We start from the raw sequence: 25,125 nt of genomic DNA, 5'->3' as shown, positions 1-25,125 counted from the left end.
GGGCTTTGAAACTATTTAACCTTTCTGAATGTATCCCTTATCTGTGAATTAATAGGAGTCCCTGGGAAGGACAATGAATAAGTTTCTAGCTGGGTACCAGTGCTCATGCCTGTAATACTAGCTAATCAGGAGACTGAGATCTGAGGATCTCAGTTCAAAGCCAGGCAAGGCAGGAAAGTCTATGAGACTCTTATCTCCACTAAACTACCCCCCCCCAAAAAAAAAATGGAAGTGGGGCTATATGGCTCAAGTGGTAGAGTGCTAGCCTTGAGTAAATGAAGCTCAGGAACAACGCCATGAGTTCTAGTCTAAGGACAAGCAAAAAAAAAAAAATTAGCTACTCAGGAGGCTGAGATACGAGAGTTCTGGCCCAATGCCAGCCCAGTCCAGAAAGTCCCAGAGACTATCTTCAATTATTCACAGAAAAAGCCAGAAATAGAGCTGTGGCTCAAATGGTAGAGTGCTAGCCTTGAGCAAAAAGAGCTCAAGGACAGGAACCAGCCCCAAGGTTCAAGCACCAGGACTGGGGGGAAAAAAATCTATGCAAGCTGCGGCAGAAGCCTGAGGACTGTGTTGAGCTCTCTAATGCTTCCTTCTATATCCTTGCAGGAATAGGAGATTCCTTATCATTGATCAGTGAAGACGATACCCCAAGTCTGGCTAGGGGACTTGACTGTTAAGGAAATTTATAGGAGGCAGGTAGGAAGAAGAAGAAAACAGTTGATTCAGATCAGCTGTTCATCGAACACCACCTCTCCCTGTAGAGACCTTGGGATAAGGTCCCCTTAGTACCCCTGAGTAGGGCTTTGGGGGGGCTTGAAACTTAGGGGATTTCTGGGTTAAACCTAGCATGTCTGTAGACTTCAGACTCCTAAAGAACAAATGTATGTCTGTTGCAATAGTGCTATGTCTGCTATAGAGAAAGTTTGCAGAAAATAGGTATACAGGGAATGAAAAAAGATTTCCTCATTTCCTCACATTTCCTGCCTTCCTATTCTTAAGGCTTTTATTTCTTATACCCCTCAGTTCATTAGATTATACTTAGATTACAAGTAAGTAAATGCTTGTTGAGCTAACCAGTAAATGTTTTTTGAGAAGATACAGTTAGGGAACGACAGCTCTGTATTTAGTCTGGTGCAGTGCCAGGAGAGGCCGGGAGGAGCATGAGGAAAAGCCAAGGCAGATGAGAAAGCCACCTGTTCTGATGAAGCTCCTGGGGAGACGTGAGCTCCAGGTTTCACACCTAGAAAATGAGTTTGGCTTGGACCACAAGCAGAAAATCAAGTGCTTTTTAGGCAGAAAGAAAACAAAGCAACATAAGGAGCAAAGAAAACTAACAAGGAAATAGCAGCTTCACATAGCTTGGGAGGCCTTCACTTGAGGGATGGGGGGTAGCACCCTTAGACTTGCAAGTCCAGATCCTGCTTGTGGGTCCTTACAGGGCAGAGGCCAGGAAATCTTGACCAAGCTTTTTCTAAGGCTTTTCTACTCAGATCTCCCAACAGTCTTAGGCCATTTTGACCCTTATTTTTCTAGCAGGGAGGTTTCTGAGTCCCTTGTCTTGTTCATAGCCTAGTGTCAGTTTAAGTGAGTGTGCTGGCTTACAGACGTCTGTGTGTAACCCATCCCCAGCATATGTGCTCCCGGGGCCAGACACTGTGTCCTTCTGCTCACCTCTACAGCCCCAGTTCCCTGATAGTGCTGCTCCTGATGGGTAACCCAAAGTGATTTTCGAGTCACTAGATGAATAGTGATGAGTGAAGTGATGCATTCTCAGTCATTTTCTCAGGAGTCCTGAGTCTTTTCAGCAACAGTGACTCACATAATGTATGTGGGCATCTTTGTCAGTCCCTGTGGCAGGAGTAGATTTATGTTGACTTTACCTCTTCATACTTGCCCTAACAATAGATGTACTTTTTTCTGTTTTGATATGTTGTTAGTTTTTGTGCTGGTACTGGGGCTTGAACTCAGTGCTCTTCACTGTCAGCTTGGTTGCTCATGGCTGACCCTTTATCACTTGAGCCTCACCTCCAGTGTAGCATTTGACTATTTAATTGGAGGTGGAGTATCTCGGACTTTTTTTTTGACCAGGACTGGCTTTGAACCACAGTCTCCAGGTCCCCCACCTCTTGAGTAACTAGGATTACAGGTGTGAGCCCCCAGAACCTGGCTGGTTTAATTAATAAATTTATTTATTTATTTGAGTCAGTGTCTTGCCATGTAGGTGAGGCTGTTCTCAAGCTTGAGATCATTCTGAGTGCCAAGATTATGGGTATGTCCACCACTCCCAAAGTTAGATGCATTTAGATGCATTTGAAAGATGGGAAAACTAAGGATTCAGCTTAGTGCACTGGGGGAAAGAGCCAGCTATTTGTAATTTTAGCAATTTCCCTTGTATCATTAGACCCCAAAGAGTGGAGGAAGAGCTAGCCAATAAGCCCCCATTGATCGTTGACCTCTGCTGTAGGCTACCGCCTGTCTGTGAGCCCCACCACCAACTTTTGTAAATGACCCAGCAACGTGTTGCTGCTGCCTATCTGTCTATCCATTTTCTGCTAGATGAAAAAATGCTCCTAATTTTTGTGTTCCTAGTTGATTTTGTAGTTTGCCTACATCTTCATGTGTGTTACTGCTATCTCTATCCCCTACCCAGTAGGTAAGCCCTATCACCATGTGACCATGCAGCTGTGGCTAAATGGAAATTCTTGCTGGGTGATCTCAGGTAGAAAGGACAGGGACTTAAATGATTATCTGCCTGTTACTGTCATGAGAGGGCCAGAAATCCTTGCAGTCTTTCGGCTAAAAGTTTCAATTACATACCAGGGAACATTTTTTAAGCAATTCTAATTTTTAAAAAGACCTTTATAGCCACATACCACTCAGCTTCAGCAATTACCAATTACTGTTTCTTATATTTGACATTCTACCAATTGTTTGAGTCTTAGGGCCTTTTAATGACTGCCCACAGGTATGGATTCTACTCTTGAATCTTGATCCTTTCTCCAGAGTCTGTATTTGCCTGCCCTTCACTCCACAGGGTATCCTACCAAGCTTCCTGTGGATCCTCAGATGAACTCAGCTCTAGCCCCTGGCTGTTCTGAATGTAGTTTGTTCCCTTAACTGAAAGACCCCATTCTTCCTGCAGCTAAGTATGCAGACCTCCTTCCCAAGAGACTAGCCTCCCTACCCTGCCCCCTACTTCTGCCCACACAATAGGTAAAGAGGAACGTTTGCCATTAGATTGTTTGAAAATTTGTTTCCCATTAATCTCTGGGAAGGGACAGCATGATTGGTTTTTGAGCCTGTGTGGTTTTGAGGATTCATGGGTCCATCAGCATAGGGTTTCAGAGCACCCATGTGGTGATTGGGGCTTACCTATCTTTGGTGAAGATGGCAGTAACATACTTGGTTGGTAAGCAGGCTAACCAAATCATGAATTAGGGCCATTTTTTGCTATCAGGCCTTTGTAATAGTCTTTATTCTGATAATCTTATAATAATGTCTTATTTCCTTAGGCATTTCCCCAAAGACATGATATTAGGAGGGGATGAAGATAACAAATCATCTGAGAAGATGAATGTTTAAACAAGTGATTAAGGGAGCTTGGTTAGCTTAACTATAGATGATAGATTCTATGTACCTGGTGACAGTGACCTGGGAGTTTTTTTTTTCTTCTTCTTCTTCTTCTTTTTGGTACCATCCCGGGGCTTGAACTCAGGGCCTAGGCACTATCCCTGAGCTTTTTTTTTTTTTTTTTTGGGGGGGGGTCCAGTCGTGGGGCCTGAACTCTGTCCCTCAGCTCTTCAGCTCAAGGCTAGCGCACTACCACTTGAGCCACAGCGCCACTTCCGGCATTTTTCTTTTTGCTTATGGGGTCCTAAGGAATCGAACCCAGGGCCTCAGGCATGTAAGGCAAGCGCTCTACCACTGAGCCACTTTTCCAGCCCCTCCCTGAGCGTTTTTTGCTCAAGGCTAGAACTCTACCACTTAGCCACAACTCCACTTTTGACTTCTTGCTGGTTAATTGGAGAGAAGAGTCTCATGAAGGGCTGGGAAGGTGGCTCAGTGGTAGAGTGCTTGCCTTGCATGCATGAGGCCCTGGGTTCGATTCCCCAGCACCACATAAGCAGAAAAAAAAGCCGGAAGTGGCAGTGTGGTTCAAGTGGTAGAGCACTAGCCTTGAGCTGAAGAGCTGAGGGACAGTGCCCAGGCCCAAAGTACAGGCCCACGACCGGCAAAAAAAAAAAAAAAAAAAAAAAAAAAAAAGAGTCTCATGAACATTTTTGCCCAGGCTGGCTTTGAACTGCAATCCTCAGAACTCAGCCTCCTGAGCAGCTAGGATTACAAGCATGAGCCACCAGTGCCCAGCTCTGATTGTTCATCAGAATGAGTAAACTAGCAAAAGCAGGCTAAAGTCAGGTGCTGGTGGCTCATACCTGTAATCTTAGCTACTCAGGAGGCTGAGATCTGAGGATCATGGTTCAAATCCAGCCCGGGTAGGAAAGTCCGTGAGACTCTTATCTACAATAAACCATAGAAAACCAGAAGTGGCACAGTGACTCAAATGGTAGAGCGTTCACCTTGAGCTGAAGAGCTGAGGGACTGGGCCCAGGCCCCGAGTTCAAGCCCCATGACCGACAAAAAAGAAAAAAAAAAACCAACAACAAAACAAAAAACACAGGCCAAATTCTCTTAGTGATCGTTAGCTGGTCATAAGTAATTTCAGTTTAGTTTTCTTTGCAATTTTTTTTTTTTTGGGTCCGGTCGTGGGGCCTGAACTCTGGGCCTGGGCGCTGTCCCTCAGCTCTTCAGCTCAAGGCTAGCGCTCTACCACTTGAGCCACAGCGCCACTTCCGGCTTTTTTCTTCTTGTTTATGTGGTGCTGAGGAATCGAACCCAGGGCCTCATGCATGCAAGGCAAGCGCTCTACCACTGAGCCACCTTCCCAGCCCCTTCTTTGCAATTTTTAAGACAAACCTAAGCTTATGTATTTTTTTTTTTTTTTTTTTTTGTCGGTCGTGGGGCTTGAACTCTGGGCCTGGGCGCTGTCCTTCAGCTCTTCAGCTCAAGGCGAGCGCTCTACCACTTGAGCTACAGCGCCACTTCCGGTTTTCTGGTGGTTTATTGGAGATAGGAGTCTCACGGTCTCTCCTGCCCGGGCTGGCTTTGAACCGCGATCCTCAGATCTCAGCCTCCTGAGTAGCTAGGATTACAGGCGTGAGCCACCAGCGCCCGGCTTTATGTATTTTTTTAAAATGAATATAGGTTCCTTTTGTATTCAGAACTTTTTAATGAAATAAACCTTGTCCATGCCACAGCTAACTAACTGGAAAGTCACCCTGTAGCTCCTCTGCAGTAGACCATCCTTCTAAGATAGCTTTTAACTTTGTCCACCTCTGAGGAACTTCAGACTCTTTCTCTTTGGGTCCAGTCGTGGGCCTGAACTCTGGGTCTGGGCGCTGTCCCTCAGCTCTTCAGCTCAAGGCTAGCACTCTACCACTTGAGCCACAGTGCCACTTCCAGCTTTTTTTTCCTTGTTTTTGCTTATGTGGTGCTGAGGAATCAAACCTAGGGCCTCATGCATGCAAGGCAAGCGCTCTACCACTGAGCCACCTTCCCAGCCCCTCTTTCTCTTTTAGTCAGAAATTGCCCATTCTCTGTTCTGTTGGCTCAACCAACAAAACAAACAAAAAAACAACTAAGGGAGTACCAATTTATATCCCTCCAGTAATGTGGAGGAGTTTCATATTGGTATCAGCACCTAGCATTATCAAGCACAAACAAACAAAAATTCTTTTAAGTTTTTTGTTTTGTGTTGGGAGTAGGTGGCTTGAACTCAGAGCCTGGTGCTCTAGCTTGGCTGGTTTGCTCATGACTACTGTTCAACTATTACTTGAGCCATGTCTCCAGTCTAGTATTTTGCTAGTTAACTAGAGATGGCTTCAAACCCACATCCTCTGATCTTAGCCTCCTGAGTAGCTAGTTTCAGGTATGAGCCACTGACACCCAGCAACCTTGTTGATTTAGAACACATTCACATTTCATACACCCCCTGGAAATTGTGGCAGTAGGATTGGAAAAATAGTTTTAGGACACAGAAAAGAGAGTCTACAAGGAAGGGAAAAGGTGGTATGATGTCCTGATTTTGTGTATGTGTGTGTGTAAAAGGTGGCATGATGTCCTGGGTGTGTGTGTGTGTGTGTGTGTGTGTGTGTGTGTGTGTGTGTGTGTGTGTGTGTGTGTGTGTGTGTGTGTGTGTGTGTGTGTGTGTGTGTGTGTGTGTGTGTGTGTGTGTGTGTGTGTGTGTGTGTGTGTGTGTGTGTGTGTGTCAGGGGTACATGCAGGAGCTTGCAGAACAAAGGAGGAGGAAGATAGGTATGCATGCCTGTAGGGAAATAGCCCTGACTACTGATTGTGAGATTTAATGGGGAGTGGGTGGCATTGCCAACTCTTCCTAGGAGACATGGCCAGCAGCCAGTTGTGCAAAAAGCAGGCCTGAAAGATCAGCTCCCCAAAGGAACATGAATCTTCCTGTCTGCCCAGTTGGAGGGGACAGACCTAAACTAAAGGTCCTAGAGTGGTGCTTGCTGTGGTAGATAGAGCAGATGTGGAAAAGGACTGTGGGATCATAGGCTGGGCACATTGCAGTTAGGCTACCAGTCTCAAAGAAGTTGCTCAGCATCTGCAGCGGCCTGTTTTGGTTAGAATCAGGGCTTTGGGTGTAGTGCTTTATTCCCTTCCAGATAACATTGTAGAGGACTGAAAAACAGGAAGGTGTTTTCCATAATCTTTCCTTCCAGACGTGGCCAGTCCTGACATATTGATATATTTCCTCCAACTCGGTGTTTGTTTATAACTTCATATGAGTATCTATTAATAAGTAGATACATACACACATATACTTTGTAAATGGAACTAGGTTGTATGTCCGGTTTTGATTTGTGGCTTTCTCACAGCTCAGGCTGTGTTCTTTGCCTAGGTGGGCTCTGGCTCTTGGTTCCTGTGTGCCCACAGCCCATGTTCACAAAAGGTGTGGACCATATATGTCCATTCTACCAGCTTGAGATAAGCATTTGACTTTTATGAGCAAAAGTTCCACTGTGATTTTTTTTAAGCATTTCCAGAAGTAAAGATAATAGAAAAGTGGTTTCCCAGAGAGTTAACATATGGCCAGTGTTTGTTACACCCACTCATCCCCCTCCCCCTCCTGAACTATTTTAAACTGTGTTCCAGACACCATCTGATTTCAACTGTGAGTGCTTGAGCACAGATCTCTTCTAAAAGCTGGGGCTCCCCATCTCAATACCACAAAACCACGTGAGAGAAGCATTTCCACAATGTCTTGGGCTAGCAGACCACATCCCTGTCATGTGCTTGCCTAGTGGCAACTTTTCTAGCCGGAACTGGGGGTGTGTGTGGGGGTATAGTTCCAGGCTAGCACCAAAATAGAGATTATAGGGCTTCTTCAGCTCTTTTAGTTCTTTTAAGGTCAAACCAATGTATTGGAGTAAATGTCAAAAGCTTGTGGAGTCTTTTGAACTAGCTCAAATAAACATGTGCCATTTTAAGGATAGTGGTCTCTTCACCAGGTTACCTCTTTTTTTTTTTTTTTTTAAATTTTTGTCAGTCATGGGGCTTGAACTCTGGGCCTGGGCACTGTCCCTCAGCTCTTCAGCTCAAGGCTAGTGCTCTTAAGCCACAGCACCACTTCCAGCCTTTTCTGTTTATGTGGTACTGAGGAATCGAACCCAGGGCCTCAGGCATGTGAGGTAAGCATTCTACCACTGAGCTACCTTCCCAGCCCCAGGTTACCTCTTTAATAATCTCCTTCATTGGGAGTTCTTGGGAGGAGGACAGCTTAGTTGAACAACTAAGAAAAATGTGAAGAAAAAGTGTGTCAAGTCTCTGGAATTGGTATGATTAGAAGATTTCTTTCAGAAGGACCAAAATACCATTCCACATGTAGGTGGATAAATAAGCTTTGAGATATTTTTATCTTGTGGGGGAAAAATATGTTTCTTTAAAAAGTCAAGGAACTAGCATTATAATGTTTGCTAACATTTGCTATCAAAAGAAAGAAAAAAGTTATGATCTGTTTGGGATATAGTTTGGCAAACATGCCAGCTACTTGTGAGGTCCAAAGGCCACATGTTCTCTTCAGTTACTGTGGGTACCCAAACAATTGTGTCTGTTTCCTCCTTCAGAGGTGAAACACCTAGGCACTAGGGCAGTAAATTAGTTGCAAGATCCTTGGAAGGCCAAAGGTGGTATGGGATGCTGCTCTGGAGACCCAGTGAAAATCTCAAGCAGGCTTGTTCTAGTGGACAGGCTTTTCCACCTGGAATGATAGGCATTGGAGCTGCAATAAGAAGGCATCTCTCAGGTGTGGGTGGTGTGTTGGCCTCACTTACTCCGAAGTCTCTGCCAATTCCTACTCTGATTATGGGGCTAGCTGGTCTGGGGATATCCATGGTGGTCAAAATTGCTGGCAGGGCTTCATTTTTTTTTTTTTTTTAATGTTGGCTGACACAGGAAGGTTAAGAAAAACAAATCAGAGCCAGGCATGGTGGCTTACTTCTATAATGCTAGCTCGTTGGGAGGTAGGGACAGAAGGGACAGAAGGATAATGGATTCAAGGCCAGTACAGGCAAAGTTAATGAGGCCCTGCCTTATAAACATAAATACATGTCAGTGGCCACTGACTCATTATTATTATTATCCTAGCTGCTTAGGAGGCTGAGATCTGAAGATGGAGGTTAAGCATCAGACAAATCTGAGAGAGCGAGACCCTGCGTTCAAGTCCCAGTATTGGCACAAAATGAAAATGTATGCCTAGTTTTCTTTGTCTCTGTTGCTATTAGTTTGCACATCTTTTCTGCAGTTAGTGTGGATCAGGTCACTTAGTTAGCTATGTGCTTTCTCAGCTTGGTAAAAAATTTTTTCTTCTGCTGCTACTGGGATTTGAACTCAGGGTCTTGCCTTGTTGCTCAGTCCTTTCCACTTCTACTTATAGCTGGCACTCTATCACTTGAACTATAGTTCCATTTCGGGCTTTTTGCTAGTTAATTGGAGGTAAGAGCCTTTGGATTTGCCTTCCTAGCTGGCTCCAAACCTCAATTCTCAGATCTCAGCCTTTTGAGCAGCTAAGATTATAGGTATGAAGCACTTGTTCCTGACAGCATAGTAGATTTATTTTCCCTCTAGTTGATGTTTTTCTAGAGAGTAAACCTCTAGTTGAGTCCTGGTGCAAGGATGATTACACATAGTGTGAAGTGAGGTATAGCAGGATCTAGGACAACAGACAAGAAACTGGGCAGCCAGGGCTTCTCCTTCAAATGCCACGGTGGCCTTGAGTAGCTGAAAAGCACAGAACACAGAACTTGTTTTCCTTTCTGTAGATGGCTGATAGATTCTTTATTTCTTTTTTGTTGGTCCTGGGACTTGAATTCTGAGCCTGATCACTGTCTCTGGACTCTTTTTGCTCAAAGTTAGCACTCTACCACTTGAACTACAGCTTCTGGCTTTTTCTGTGATTAATTGGAGATGAGAGTCTCACAGACTTTCCTGCCTCAGCTGGCTTTGAACCACATTCCTCAGATCTTAGCCTCCTGAGTAGCTAGGATTACAGGGGTGAACCACTGGCACCTGGCTTCACTTCTATTTTTCCTTTTTTCCTTTTTCTTTTTTCTTTTTGTCAGTCATAGGGGCTGAACGCTGGGCCTAGGTGCTGTCCCTCAGCTCTTCAGCTCAAGGCTAGTGCCCTACCACTTGAGCCACAGAACCACTCCTGGCTTTTTCCTTAAATCTTTTTTTCCTTTTTGTGATCTACTTCTGATGATATACTTGATAATTGTATAATTTTTCCTCTTTAGGTCTTTATGATTTTATTTTACATACACAGGGTAAAAAGTCCCATATTCAAGCTTCTGATTCTTTGAAGTTTTGTTTTGTTTGTTTGTTTTTGTGGTGGGGCTTGAACTCTGGGCCTGGGCATTGTCCCTCAGCTCTTCAGCTCAAGGATAGTGCTCTGCCACTTGAGCCACAGTACCACTTTCGGTTTTCTGAGTGGTTTTATTGGAGATGAGTCTCATGGACTTTCCTGCCTGGGCTGGCTTTGAACTGTGATCCTCACATCTCAGCCTCCTGAGGAGCTAGAATTACAGGCGTGAGCCACCAGTGCCTGGCTTCTAATTCTTTTAGATGGGTGAAGAGACTCTATACATGCTGGTTGCAGTCTGCCAGGAAGTTACTTGGGTATAGTGAGTGCCAAAACATGAATGGCCACTCCTCTATCTCCATCTTCTCAGGAGGGAGATTTCCTGGCTTTTCTGCAGCCAGAGTGAGCAGAAGGAATTCTGAACAACACCAGTGCTGTTCTCAAGGTATGCTGGGTCCTGACCACAGCCACTCACAGATTGATTAACTGAGGTCTCAGTGTGAGTAAGGGAAGACCAGACATAACTACAAGTGAGGATTGGGAGGCCCAAGAACTGGAGCCAGGTGGAAGGGTTACCAGGGACAAAGTACAATATTAGCAAAGGTGGAAATGCCTGTTTTGTTTGGCTTGTCTTCTATTTTATAGCACATGATTTTCAAGCTATAATTAGAAGCAAAACCTTTTGAAAAATGGTTTGCAGTCGGGCACCGGTGGCTCAAGCCTGTAATCCTAGCTATTCAGGAAGCTGAGATCTGAGGATCAGGGTTCAAAGCCAGCCTGGGCAGGAAAGACCGTGAAACTCTTTACCTCCAATAAACCACCAGAAAACTGAAAGTGGTGCTGTGGATCAAGAACACTAGCCTTGAGCTGAAGAGCTGAGGGACAGCACCCAGGCCCAGAGTTCTAGCCCCACCACCGACAAAAAAAAAAAAAAAAAAAAAAAAAAAAAAGGTTTGCAGGACTGAAAACAGTGCTCAGAGCATCTTGGTTTATGTTTTGGGCATCAAACATGAAAGGGCTATCTGAGCAGCCACTGGGCAGAGGACATGGTAGTGACTGCATAGAACTGACCTGCACAGCCCTGGGGCCTGGCTTCAGGAAAGCCTTCTTCCTCCTTAGCTGCAGGCTCTCACAGCAGTTCCTTGTTCATAGAGCTCAGCAGAACTGGCCTCTGCTTCTTAGTTTCTTGCTGTTAAGTGGTATGTTCTAGTTCAGTATAGGCTTGTTTTTGGCTTCTAACCAGGTTGATGCTTTTCAGACTCTTGAGTCATTAACAATTCTCATACCAGCCATGTCACCTGTGATGTTGCCCAGGCAGGATAGAGTAGGGCTCATCCTCATCATAAGCCCTGACATCTGATGTTTTTTACCCATTCCTCACTAAGGATGTTCCTTTGGCACAGTTGCTAATTGTGGTTGTCCCACCATTCAAAACTATTGCAATAAGCTATGTGCTGCATCTGGTCTCTATACATATACCAGGCATCTTTGCTGTGGTAGAGATTCAGTGTGTCTCCTGGGACCTGCTAGTCTGCTGACTGGAGCAAAGGTGGTATAATATTCAATGATTGCCCAGATGCCCCTGTGCTGCCAGGTCCCCCTCAGACCCCAATGCACCCCTCTTCTCTTGTGTTAACACTTTGTCAGTTCTGTTGAAAATACTCAGTGACTTCTTAGAGCCTACCAGGAGATGTTTCCATTTCCAAGGTGGAGCACCTGACTCCAAGCCAACTTCAGCACAGCACACCAGGTCCTCACTAGTGCTCCTTCCACCCCCACGCATGGCTCTCTGTTGCTTGTCCTTAATTCTGATCCTGCACTTCATGTGGAAGCTTTTGTTACTATCCTACATCATTATTCTTAAGTCTCTTGTGGCCCCAGAGACCTCATGCATCTGTTCCTTTCCCCTGGATTCCTTGCAAGCAAGAACCTGTTTTTGGCTCTTTGCTTGAGTTCAGGCTTCAGGAAGCTGATGAGGAGGGCTTGAGCTCTGGTTGTTAAATGAAGAATCTAGAAGTGTGATAGGCCAATATTGTTTTATATTATTTGTCTCAGTTTTCTTTCTGTGATTTTTGAGGATCATGGACCTGATACTACAGCTCTTGTGTCCAACATTCTTCAGTACCCTGGGCTTAGTTGATTTGTGCTTTTGCACACAGACAGGTTTAACTAGGTTTATTTTCGGAACTGAGGCTAAAGAGCCCTGGCATACTAGTTTGTTTATCATAAAACCTAGTGCTGGCAAGACAGGTAGGGAGGAGACCCACCCTATAGGGAAGAATGAAGAGCAGAATGAGAGCAGAGTAGAGCAGCCAGTCCCTTAGGAGACAGGGGATAGGTCACAGAGCCCAAGTCTGATATGCCCTTTCCTTTCTAGCAGGTACACTTTTTGTATATTATACTCACTTGTTAGAGGCACAGCTTACACCACTCTTATTCAAGAAGAGCTCTGCCTGCCTCATATGTACAGTGTTTATCTCTGGAACAACATGTGATAGAAAAACTTTAATGGGATTTCCTGTTTTCATACTTTATGAATTGTCTCCTCATCTCCCACACTAGAAATTGTTGACATTGGGGCTGGTCTCTTTGGTCACATCAAGAGACATGCATTGTTCTACATAGGAACTGGGGGATGACTTCTGTGGCCTGTTTACAGAAGAGGAATCTGGAACTAGGCTTCCACTGTATTCAGTGGCACAATTAGGGAGGGGCCACTAAGAGGCCAGGAGACCAGGTCTAATACATACTTGATTTTGTGCTGATTGTGGGCAGTCTTTAGGGATGGCTCTCAGCCTGCTTATGGAGCTTCCATTTTACTTCGTGATAAACACTTTTCCATTCCTTCTCATGGTCCTGCCCCTTTACTCCAAACTCAGCCTCCTGATATTTCTCCACTAAGCATTCCCTTTCATGCATGCAAGGGACAACACCTGGGCCACCTAAGGGCAGTTGTTGTGCAGGACTCTGGTCAGGCCCCTGGAAGCAATTTACTGTGTAACACTTTCTCTCTCTCTCTCTCTCTCTCTCTCTCTCTCTCTCTCTCTCTCTCTCTCTCTCTCTCTCTCTCTCTCTCTGTATTTCAGTGAGGATGCCATGAGGAAAGCTGGTGTGGCCCACAGTAAATCCAGCAAGGATATGGAGAGCCATGTGTTCCTGAAGGCCAAGACTCGGGTAAGGCACTGTTGTGTAAAACTCCTCAAGAAAGAGGGTCTGGGAGAGGAGTGTTACAGAATCTGAAAACTATACTGGGGTCCTGAGGAGTGGGAAGGTTCTCTCTGGGTCCTCCTGTGTGTCCATGCAATGGGAAGGACACTAAGTTGGCATCTTGGATATGGCTCTGCCTCTGGACCTCACTGTTGGCCTTTGCTGTATGTGGTCAGCCCTGATGAGTCCTGTGAAGGAGATGCTCTGCCCTTGGCCTCAGAGCCAGTGCGGTCCTCCTTGAGCCCTGCAGGGCCCTGATGCATGGGTTAGAGAAGGGTTTCCTCTGTTTAATGAGGCAGGGAATATTTGTCGGGGTTGAGGCCTGGAATAGGTGGTATAGGGAGAGGGATTTCTACTGTAGACTCTTGCTCTGGGCCAGGTGTACCACCTTGGTCTTTAAGTGATCCTCTTTTCCCATCTGTGGCTCTCCTTGGAGAGTGAAGCAAAATAACAAAGTTTGGTAGCAAAAAAAAAAGTGCATGTGCACATGAATGCACATGGAAGAGCCCTTAAGAGCATACTGAGGTGAGTAGAAGTAGGTTGTGGAGCTTGAACCCAGGGCTTGGGCACTGTCCCTGAGCTCTTTTTTGCTTAAGGCCAGCACTTTACCACTTTAAGCCACAGCTCTATTTCCACTTTCTGGTGGTTAGTTGGAGATAAGGGTCTGGACTTTACTGCCTGGGCTGGCTTTGAACCACAATCCTCAGATCTCAGCCTCCTGAGTAGCTAGAATTACAGAGCTGAGCCACCAGCACCCATCTTTTTGTTGTTGGTGATGGTGTTTGTGGTTGTGGTTGTGAAGCTTGAACTCTGGGCTTGGGTGCTGTCCTTCAACTCTTCAGCTCAAGGCTAGCACTCTACCACTTGAGCCATAGCGCCACTTCTGGTTTTCTGGTGGTTAATTGGAGGTAGGAGTCTCATAGACTTTCTTGCCCGGGCTGGCTTGGAACTGCAAGCCTCACATCTCAGCCTCCTGAGTAGCTAGGATTATAGGAGCAAGCCACCTATGCCCAGCTGTCCCAACTCTTTTTGAGGACTGGCTTTGAACTATGATCCTCCTGATATCTACCTCCTGAATAGCTAGGATTACAGATGTGAGCCACTGCACTTGGCTTCATTTGCCTATGGATTTTTGTGTGTGTGTGTGTGTGTCGGTCATGGGGCTTGAACTCTGGGCCTGGGTGCTGTCCCTCAGCTCTTCAGCTCAAGGCGAGCGCTCTACCACTTGAGCTACAGCACCACTTCCGGGTCTTCTGGTGGTTTATTGGAGATAGGAGTCTCACGGTCTCTCCTGCCCGGGCTAGCTTTGAACCTTGATCCTCAGATCTCAGCCTCCTGAGTAGCTAGGATTACAGGCGTGAGCCACCAGCGCCCTGCTGCCTATGGATTTTTTTTAAACCATTAAGTTATCAATCTTTTCATTTCTGGGCTTTACTAGTTCTTTGTAAATTTGAATACAAATCTCTTACTAAATATATAATTCTCAAATATTTAGGGGATGAGATTTTAAATTTTTGTATATTTTTTGTGCTCACACACCTTTTTTTCTTTTTTGATCTTGGTTAGAATACTATTTTTTTTTAAATTATTTATTTATTTAGTTGGTTGTAGGGCCTGGTCCCTGTCCCTCAGCTCTTCAGCTCAAGGCTAGCGCTCTACCACTGGAGCCATAGTGCTACTTCTGATTTTTTCTACTCATGTGGTGCTGAGGGATCGAACCCAGAGCCTCATGCATTCAAGGCAAGCACTCTACCACTGAGCCACCTCCCAGCCCAGAACACTATTTTAAAAAAATATATTATTGTAGAATTATTATTGTAGAAGTGATATACAGAGGAGTTACAGTTACATAAGTCAGGTGATGAGTGCATTTCTTTTTTTCTTTTTCTTTTTTTTTTTTTGTGGGGAGGGGGTGGTCATTTGTGGGCCTTGAACCTCCTGGGCACTGTCCCTGAGCTCTTTAGCTCAAGGCTAGCCCTCTACCACTTGACACAGCCCCACTTCCAGTTTTCTAGTGGTTAATTAATAATCTCACAGACTTTCTTGCCGATGCTGGTTTTTGAACTCTGATCCTCAGATCACAGCTTCCTGAGTAGCTATGATTACAGGGGTGAGCCACTGGTGCTGGCTTAGGAATGCATCCTTTCTTTCCTTCTTTCCTTCTTTCCTTCTTTCCTTCTTTCCTTCTTTCCTTCTTTCCTTCTTTCCTTCTTTCTTTCTTTCTTTCTTTCTTTCTTTCTTTCTTTCTTTCTTTCTTTCTTTCTTTCTTTCTTTCTTTCTTTCTTTCTTTCTTTCTTTGCCTAAGTGCTGTCCCTCAGCTCTTCAGCTCAAGGCTAGCGCTCTACCACTTGAGCCACAGCACCACTTCTGGCTTTTTATGCTTATGTGGTACTGAGGAATCGAACCCAGGGCCTCATGCATGCAAGGCAAGCACTCTACCACTGAGCCACTTTCCCAGCTCCATCCCTTCCCTCAATCTCTTCCACTTTTTTCCTCCTATTTTCACCCACAAAATAGTGTCCAATGAGTACCACTGCTATAGTTGTTCACCCTTTATCCCACCTTTTCTGTTGCCCCCCCCCCCCCGTCAAAGACAAACTAACAAAAGGAGGACAAAAACAGCAACAACAGCAACAATAAAAAATCCTTGTTTCCATTTCTTAGAGTTAATTTCATAAAATATTATTTATATGATCAAATGTACATAGTTATTGAGCTTTTGTGATCCAGTCCTATGAATATTCTCCTTTGGTCTCACTGTATGACTGTCTAGAAACCTGTATAATTTATCATATCCCAGTGTAATTTCTTTTTTTCTTTCTTTCTTTTTTTTTTTTTTTTTTGCCAGTCCTGGGGCTTGAACTCAGGGCCTGGACACTGTCCTTGAGCTTCTTTTTGCTCAAGGCTAGCACTCTACCACTTGAGCCACAGTACCACTTCTGGTCTTTTATGTTTATGTGAAACTGCAGATTTGAACCTAGAGCTTCATGTACGCTAGGCAAGCACTCTACTACTAAGCCACATTCCTAGCCCTAGTGGGTTTTTTTGTTTTGTTTTGTTTTGTTTTGTTTTTTTACCACCTCATGTGTTAGCTTGTAGATTTATTTTTTCAGTCATGGGGTTTGAACACAGGGCCTGGGCACTGTCCCTCAACTCTTCAGCTCAAGGTGAGTACTCTATCACTTGAGCCACAGTGCCACTTCCAGTTTTTTGGTGGTTAATTGGAGATAAGAGTCTCAGGCACTTTTCTGCCAGGGCTGCCTTTGAACCGCAGTCCTCAGATCTCAGCCTCTGAGTAACTAGCATTACTAGTAACTAGATGTGAGCCACTGGCGCCTGGCTTTACTTGTAGATTTATTTTATTTTATTTATTTATTTTTTTGGGGGGGTCCAGTCGTGGGGCTTGAACTCGGCCTGGGCGCTGTCCTTCAGCTCTTCAGCTCAAGGCTAGTGCTCTACCACTTGAGGCACAGCGCTACTTCCGGCTTTTTTCTTTTTGCTTAGGTGGTGCTGAGGAATCTAACCCAGGGCCTCAGGCATGCAAGGCAAGCACTCTACCACTAAGCCACCTTCCCAGCCCCTTATTTAATTTTTTTGTTGGTCGTGGGGGCTAACCCCTGGGCCTAGACGCTGTTTCTCAGCTCTTTAGCTCTAGGCTAGCACTCTACCACTTGAGCCACAGCGCCACTTCCTGCTTTTTCTGCTTATGTGGTGGTGAGGAATGGAACCCAGGGCCTTATGTATGCAAGGCAAGCACTCTACCACTCTACCATCTTCCCAGCCCTCCATGTAAGTAGTTGTACAAAGAAGTTCCCATACTACAAAACCGTATATGAATATAAAGTGTCTGATAACACTGTCACCCACTGCTCCTAACCCACCCCTTCTCTAACTTTTCTTCTTTTTTTTTTTTTTAATTATGATTAGGTGATTACATAAATTTCACATATTTCACAGTATTGTGGAATAGTGATACTTAGTTAAAGTCATAAACACATTTTAGCTTTCACAAGGCAAATTGTCATTATCATCATCTATAAAGTTTGTGAATTCTATGAGCTTTGACAATACAATTATTTCTTCCACATCAGGTGATATTTACATTTCTTTCCTTTTGCTTAGTGTAAGCTGGTTGAACATTTCTTCATGTGTCTATTTGCTATTCTTCTTACTCTGAGAAGTCTCTAAGTCTTTAGCCCATTTATTAATTGGCTTGACTTTTGTGTGTTGGTTGTCAGCTCTTCAGCTCAGCTCAAGATTAGCGTTCTACCATTTGACCTACAGCACCACTTCCAGTTTTTTGAGTGGTTTAATGAAGATGAGATTCTTGTCTGATGCATAGCTGGTAAAAATCTTCTTTTCTATGGGCTTTCTGTTTATCTTGTTAGCTATGTCCTTTGCCATGCAGAAACTCTTCAGTTTGATACAATCTCATTTATCTAGGCTTTCTTCAATTTGTCATGAGTCTTGATCTTAGAAAATTTTTGGGGTTTTTGGTTGTTGTTTTTTTTCCCGTTTCTGGTTTTTTTTCCCAGTCCTGGGGCTTTAACTCGGGGCCTGGGCACTGTCCCTGAGCTTCTTTTGCTCAAGGATAGCAGTCTACCAAGGAGCCACAACACCACCTCTGGCTTTTGTGGTACTGAGGAATCGAAGCCAGGACTTCATATATGCAAGACAAACACTCTACTACTAAGCCACAGTCCCAGCCCTTTACTTAGGAAGTTTTGACCCATGCCTAGGAGCCCTAGTGTTTCTCCTACTCCTTCCTGTAATACGTTAGTGGTATCTGGCCTTACATTGAGGTTTTTTTTTTGTTTGTTTGTTTTGTTTTGCCAGTCCTGGGGTTGAACTCAGGGCCTAGGCACTGTCCCTTAGCTTCTTTTGCTCAAGGCTAGCAACCTACCACTTGAGCCACAGTGCAATTTCTGGCTTTTTCTGAGTAGTTTATTGGTCATAAGTCTTACAGGGGTAACAATGCTCGATAGGAAATGTACCCATTACCTTACTCATATAACATAACCCCTCTGTACAGTATCTTTACAAGAATGAAAGAAAGAAAGAAAGAAAGAAAGAAAGAAAGAAAGAAAGAAAGAAAGAAAGAAAGAAAGAAAGAAAGTCTTACGAACTTTTCTGCCTGGGCTGGCTTTGAAACTTGATCCTCAGATCTCAGCCTCCTGAGTAGCTAGGATTATAGATGTGAGCAACCAGCACCCAGTTGTGTGTATTTTCTTTTTTTTTTTTCTTTTTTTTTTACATGTGTGTATTTTCTTACAGTTAATTTATGGAATTAATCTCAGCTTCTAAAATATAGACCTTATTGGTTTGGTATTATTATTATTTTTTGTTCCGGTTGTGGGGCCTGAACTCTGGGCCTGGGCACTATCCCTCAGCTCTTCAGCTCAAGGCTAGCGCTCTACCATTAGAGCCACAGCGCCACTTCCGCCTTTTTTCTTTTTGCTTATGTGGTGCTGAGGAATCGAACCCAGGGCCTCTTGCATGCAAGGCAAGCGCTATACCACTGAGCCACCTTCCCAGCCCCTGGTTTGGTATTATACATTAATTTATAATCATATTGAGACTTAGTGGCTTACAGGAGTGACATATTACTCCTACTTCTGTGATTTAGGATTGGGTTAGTTGGAATTCCCTGGCTGGGCTGTTCTACTGAGTTTACTTCTCATTTCCCTTGCCCCTGTCTGTAGTGGGCAGGTAGGCTATGCTGGAAGTTCTATACAGGCTTTACTCTCTGTGTGTATGTCATGTAGCATTCATATTGATATCCCTAACAGAATAGCTCAGACTTTTCGCAGTACTCTTCAAGGGAAAGAGTAGAAGCTGCTAGTATTCAGAAGTTGTAGAACATCATTTGCATATAGGTTTAAAGGCCATCACAGATTCAAGAGAGATTTACAGTACCTTTTGGGCAGTGGTCTCATGTGTAGGGAGTCTAGTGATTGTTGCAGGGTCATCATGGAGACAGGCAACCTCAGAGATCCTTCCATGACAGAGGAGTGAGCCTTCCATCTCAAACAAAGTCCTAGGCTGGGAAGGTGGCTCAGTGGTAGAGCGCATGCCTTGCATGCCAGAGGCCCTGGGTTCGATTCCTCAGCACCACATAAGCAAAAAGAAAAAAGCCAGAAGTGGCACTATGGCTCAAGTGGTAGAGTGCTAGCCTTGAGCTGAAGAGCTGAGGGACAGCGCCCAGGCCCAGAGTTCAGGCCCCATGACCGGACCAAAAAAAAACCAAACAAAAAAAAAACAACAAATGAGGGCTGGGAAGGTGGCTCAGTGGTAGAGCGCTTGCCTTGCATGCATGAGGCCCTGGGTTCAATTCCTCAGCACCACATAAGCAAAAAGAAAAAAGCCGGAAGTGGCGCTGTGGCTCAAGTGGTAGAGCTCTAGCCTTGAGCTGAAGAGCTGAGGGACAGCACCCAGGCCAGAGGTCAGGCCCACAACCGGACCCAAAAAAAAAAAAAAAAAATCAAACAAAGTCCTAGAAGCACAACAGCTCCTCAATATGTAGTTTACTCTACCTTAGTATTTGAATTGCTTTATGTTGCATTATATATATATATATATATATACTATGTCTTGTTAATATCAGACCTTTGATTAAGGTGACTTTAAATCTCAAACTACACAAGAAACCCTGACTAATTAGATAAGAATTATTCATGAGAGCAATGATGGGGAATTCTTGGGTTTTACACAGACAGACAGTATACTTGAACACTGTATCTGATGTCCATCTGTGTGTGTGTGTGTGTGTGTGTGTGTGTGTGTGTGTGTGTGTGTGTGTGTTCGCGTGTGTGTGTTCGCGTGTGCGTGCATGTGTGCCTGTGCTTATATGCCAGTACTGGGGCTTGAACTCAAGACCTTACCCTTCCTTTCCCCCTCCCCCACCCTGCAATAAGGGCTTGAATTCAGGGTCTGGGTACTGCCCTGAGCTCTTTTGCCACAGCTCCACTGCCTGTTTTCTGTGGTTGAACTACAATTCTCAGATCTCAGCCTCCTGAGATTTAGCCTCCTAAGATTTAGAGGCATGAATCACCAGCACTCTGCTGGCCTTGCCCTCTTGCTTGGCTTTTTCTCTCATAGCTGATGTCCTTCAGCTTTAGCCACATCTCCACTTCTGGTTTTTTTGCTGGTTAATTAAATAGAGATAAGAGTCTTATGAATTTATCTGCCCACATTAGGTTCAAACTGCAATTCTCAGATCTCAGTGTCCTAAGTAGCTACGATTATAGGCTTGAGCCACCAGCATCCAGCTTCAATGTCCATTGTTTTATCTACTTACTGCTCAAGTTCCAAACGGTGGATCCCAACTAGTACAGTTGAGGACCTTCCTACTACCAGGGTCATTATAGGAGAACTTTCCAGGTTAGCTACACAGTTATACCTGCCACTGCTGTCTAAGACCACATTAGAATAGCTGTGAAACAGTTTTGTTAAAAGATGGGACCCAGAGCAAGGAGGATGGGGAACAGTTTTCTCTGCTAGGATACTAGGAGAAGCTGGGAGGTTTTGCATCACAGAGGAGGAATATGCTCTTCCCTTGGAAGCCTAATAAGGTTGTAGGTCTAGGAATGCCACCTTTAAGGGAACCAGGGCACTACTGGGCATTTCAGGTTGTCAAAACAAGGAAAGTCCTTGTATTCTTTTTTTTTTTGGGGGGGGGGTCCAGTTGTGGGGCCTGAACTCTGGCCTGGGCACTGTCCCTCAGCTCTTCAGCTCAAGGCTAGCGCTCTACCACTTGAGTCACAGCATCACTTCCTGCTTTTTTTTTTCTTTTTGCTTATGTGGTGCTGAGGAATCGAACCCAGTGCCTCATGCATGCAAGGCAAGAGCTCTACCACTGAGCCATCTCCCAGCCCCTTGTATTCTTTTTGTTTGTCTGGTTTTTTTTTGTCGGTCATGGGGCCTAAATTCTATGCCTGGGTTCTTTCCCTCAGCTCTTACGCTCAAGGCTAGCACTCTAGCCGGGCGCTGGTGGCTCACGCCTGTAATCCTAGCTACTCAGAAGGCTGAGATCTGAGGATCGCAGTTCAAAGCCAGCCCAGGCAGGAGAGACCGTGAGACTCCTGTCTCCATAAACCACCAGAAAACCGGAAGTGGCGCTGTAGCTCAAGTGGTAGATCTCTCGCCTTGAGCTGAAGAGCTGAGGGACAGCGCCCAGGCCCAGAGTTCAAGCCCCATGACCTTCAAAAAAAAAAAAAAAAGGCTAGCACTCTACCACTTGAGCCACAGCTCTACTTCCGGCATTTTCTGCTTATGTGGTGCTGAGGAATCCAACCCAGGGCCTCATGCTTGCAAGGCAAACATTCTACCACTGAGCTACCTTCCCAGCCGTCCTTGTATTCTTTTTTTTTTTTTCTTTTTCCAGGGTTGAGGACTGAACCCAGGGCCTTGTGCCTACCGGGTGGGCGCCCTTCCGCTGGGCTAAACCCCCAGCCCCTGTCCTTGTATTCTTATCTGAAGGAGTTCCAAATGGCTAGTGTCCTCTATTGTTGGTGTTCTCCAAGTTGTATTCTGACAGTGTTTTGTTCCAGGTCTCATGGCCAGATCCTGTTTGCAGACTCTAATGTGTTGTGCCCATCAGTCTGTGTTCTTCATGTGTGGTAGCCTAGTTGAAGTAGTAGACTCTGTCCAGTCTACAAACACAGATAGTAAGTAACTGCCTGCCCAGAATGTCACAAGGCTAGTTAGAAGAAAACTGGGATATGATATTTGAATGCCATCCTTGCACAGAGGCCACACCAATATACCTGAATCTAAATGCCTCTCCATGCCACCTCTCTCTCTCTCTCTCTCTGTCTCTCTCTCTCTCTCTCTGTCTCTCTCATCGGTCATGGGGCTTGAACTCTGGGCCTGGGTGCTGTTCCTGGGCTCTTCAGCTCAAGGCTAGAGCTCAGCACCACTTCCGGTTTTCTGGTGGTTAATTGGAGGTAAGAGTATCATGGACTTTCCTGCCCAGGCTAGCTTTGAACCACAATCCTCAGATCTCAGCCTCCTGAGTAGCTAGGATTACAGGCATGAGCCGCCAGTGCCTGACTATGCCACTTCTTTTATTGAAGCCCATCTACCAAAACAAACAAAGACACTTGCATTAATCCCTGAAGATCTTAAAATTCCTATGAATGGGACTCGTCTTCTAGAGAGGGCTGAGGGAAACACAAGTAGCTATGCCTAGAATGCTCTACACACACAGGCCAAAGTTCAGGAGATTGCTACCCACTAATTCAGATGGCAGTCAAGAGGCTTGGCACTTGTCAGCCCTTAAGGGGCATTCTGGAGAAATGCTTACTAAAATTGGATGCATTTTCCCTTTTATTTTAAATATGGACCACTTCACAGATGTATATATCATGTATACACCAGGGCCACACATATCTCTGGATTGTTCCAGTTTTATTCTATGTGCTGTTGAAGCAAGCAAGAACTGATGCATATCCTATGTTTGCTTTGTTGATCTTTTAAAATTAACCTTAAATTGTTCTTCCTGTTATCTATGGGTTATCATCAAGGATACCAGAATCCACAGATGCTCATATCACTTCTACAAAATAGTTCACAATTTGCATAGTATCTATTTACATCCTCCCATATTTTTTTTATTTTTTTATTTTTTTTTTGTCGGTCGTGGGGCTTGAACTCTGGGCCTGGGCGCTGTCCCTCAGCTCTTCAGCTCAAGGCGAGTGCTCTACCACTTGAGCTACAGCGCCACTTCCGGTTTTCTGGTGGTTTATTGGAGATAGGAGTCTCACGGTCTCTCCTGCCAGGGCTGGCTTTGAACCACGATCCTCAGATCTCAGCCTCCTGAGTAGCTAGGATTACAGGCATGAGCCACCAGCGCCCGGCATCCTCCCATATTTTTTAAATCATCTAAATTACTGTGATACCTAATCTAGTGCAAATGCTATGAAATAGTTAATACTGTATTGTTTAGGGAAGAATGATGAAAAAGTATGTATGTTCAATATAGACCCATTTTCTAAAAAGTATTTCCTGTCTGTGTTGGTTGAATTTATGAATGCAGAAGTGGCTGATACAGAGGGCCAATTATGTTAAACACATAGTTAAACATCATGTTACGCAAAAGTTATATTTCTGGGTCAAGGTGAAACTAGGGACCATGAGGGGAGAATATGAAAGCTCATGGCCACTTTGGACAAATCACAGAACATGATAAACAATCAGGTAGAAAAGAACAGAACAGCCAGGCACTGGTGGCTCATGCCTGTAATCCTAGCTACTTAGGAGGCTGAGATCTGAGGATCATGGTTCAAAGCCAGTCTGGGCAGGAACGTCTGTGGGACTCTTATCTCCAATTAACCACCAGAAAACTGGAAGTGGTGCCATGGCTCAAGTGGTAGAATGCTAGCCTTGAGATGAAGAGCTGAGGGACAATGCCCATGCCCAGAGTTCACACCCCACAACTGACCAAAAAAAAAAAAAAAAAGAGCAGAACAAGGTGCTAGCCTTGAGTGAAAAAGCTTAGGAACAGCGCCCAGGTCCTGAGTTCAAGCCCCGTGACCAAAAAAAAAAAAGAAAAGAAAAGAAAGACAAAAGAATGAAACAAGGGAGGGAAGAGAGGGAAGATAACACCAGCACACATCAAGTAAAAGGAGATACTTTCCTACCATCAGCCTTTCTAAGAGACCTCAAAAGTCCAAAGCCCTGCCTGGTGAGAGATGTTAAAGGTCTCTATTCATTTATAGGCTGTGGAGGAAAGAATGTGAGTTTAAGGCCAGTATGAGCTACATTGCAATTTCTAGACCAACATCAGCTCTATAGAGAGACCATTTTTTGAAACAGAAAAAAAGTTACAGCTTTTCTCCAAATCTGCATATATATATTCTGCTCGACTATCTGTTAATCAAGATGAGTTACTTGCCCAAGAATTTAGGATATGAGCTGGTGGCTCATGCTTCAAATTCTTGCAGCTTAGGAGACTGAGGTCTAAAATTTGAAACCAGCCTGGGCAGGAAAATCTGTGAGACTCTTACCTCCAATTAACCAGCTAGAAAAGCTCAAAGTGGAGCTGTGGCTCAACTAATAGAGCACTAGCTTTGAGCAGAATAGCTTAAGAACAATGCTAGGCTCTGAGTTCAAGCTCCAGTAAAAGCACACACACAAAAAAAGACATAAGCTGGGCTGGGAAGGTGGCTTAGTGGTAGAGTGCTTGCCTTGCATGTATGAGACCCTGGGTTTAATTCCTCAGTACCACATAAGCAGAAAAAGCCAGAAGTTTGGCTATGGCTCAAGTGGTAGAGTGCTAGCCTTGAGCTAAACAGCTGAGGACAGCAGCCTGGCCCAGAGTTCAGGCCCCACAACGGACAAAAAGAAAAAGAAATAAGCTTTCACCAAGCGCCAGTGGCTCATGCCTATAATCCTAGCTACTCAGGAGACTGAGATCTGAGGATCGTGGTTCAAAGCCAGCCCTGGGAGGAAAATCTGTGAGACTCTTATCTCCAGGTAACCAGCAGAAAACCGGAAGTGGCACTGTGGCTCAAATGATAGAGTGCTAGCCTTGCACTGAAAAGCTCAGGAACAGCCCAAAGTTCAAGCCCAATGACACCCATAAAAAAATAAAATAAGGGTTCATAGCTATGGTTACTTGTCAACATGAGTATTAAAAGAACTCAGTGGAGAAGGATTGTTCTTTCAACAAATGGTACTGGGACAACTGCGTAAGCACATATCCAATATCGAGTCTGGAGCCCAACCTTGTACCTTCTATGTATTAGAGGAGTCTGTCAAAAGAGTGAAAAGACAACACATGGAATAGAAAAATATGAACCATATATTTAATAAGTTTACTATCCAGAATATATAGAGAATAGTACCAGACAGGAAAAAAAATAAGATAGAAAATTGCCAGTAAGCACATGAAACATAATATCTCATTATTAGGGAATTGCAAAAACAGTCACATTATGATAAATGTGAGCAATAAAACCAGGGTGCCAGTGGTTCATGCC

The 25,125-nt window shown here is 44.5% G+C and overlaps 1 protein-coding gene across 6 annotated transcripts in view; it reads left to right on the top strand.

Annotated features, from left to right (window-relative positions):
• Positions 1-25,125, top strand: part of Med15 (mediator complex subunit 15) — a 65,071-nt gene that overhangs the window by 5,626 nt on the left and 34,320 nt on the right. For all 6 annotated transcript variants that reach the window (XM_069994311.1, XM_069994309.1, XM_069994308.1 and 3 more), the window contains exon 2: positions 13,024-13,111. In XM_069994311.1, the coding sequence (XP_069850412.1) occupies positions 13,024-13,111 (88 nt within the window). The remainder of the gene's footprint in view (positions 1-13,023; positions 13,112-25,125) is intronic.

Source organism: Dipodomys merriami, unplaced genomic scaffold (assembly GCF_024711535.1).
Source record: "Dipodomys merriami isolate MVZ:Mamm:240054 unplaced genomic scaffold, mDipMer1.0.p SCAF_45, whole genome shotgun sequence".
In the NCBI taxonomy this organism is placed as follows: domain Eukaryota; kingdom Metazoa; phylum Chordata; class Mammalia; order Rodentia; family Heteromyidae; genus Dipodomys; species Dipodomys merriami.
The sequence above is the reverse complement of the archived record's forward strand: the minus strand, read 5'-3'. Positions and strand labels throughout refer to the sequence as shown.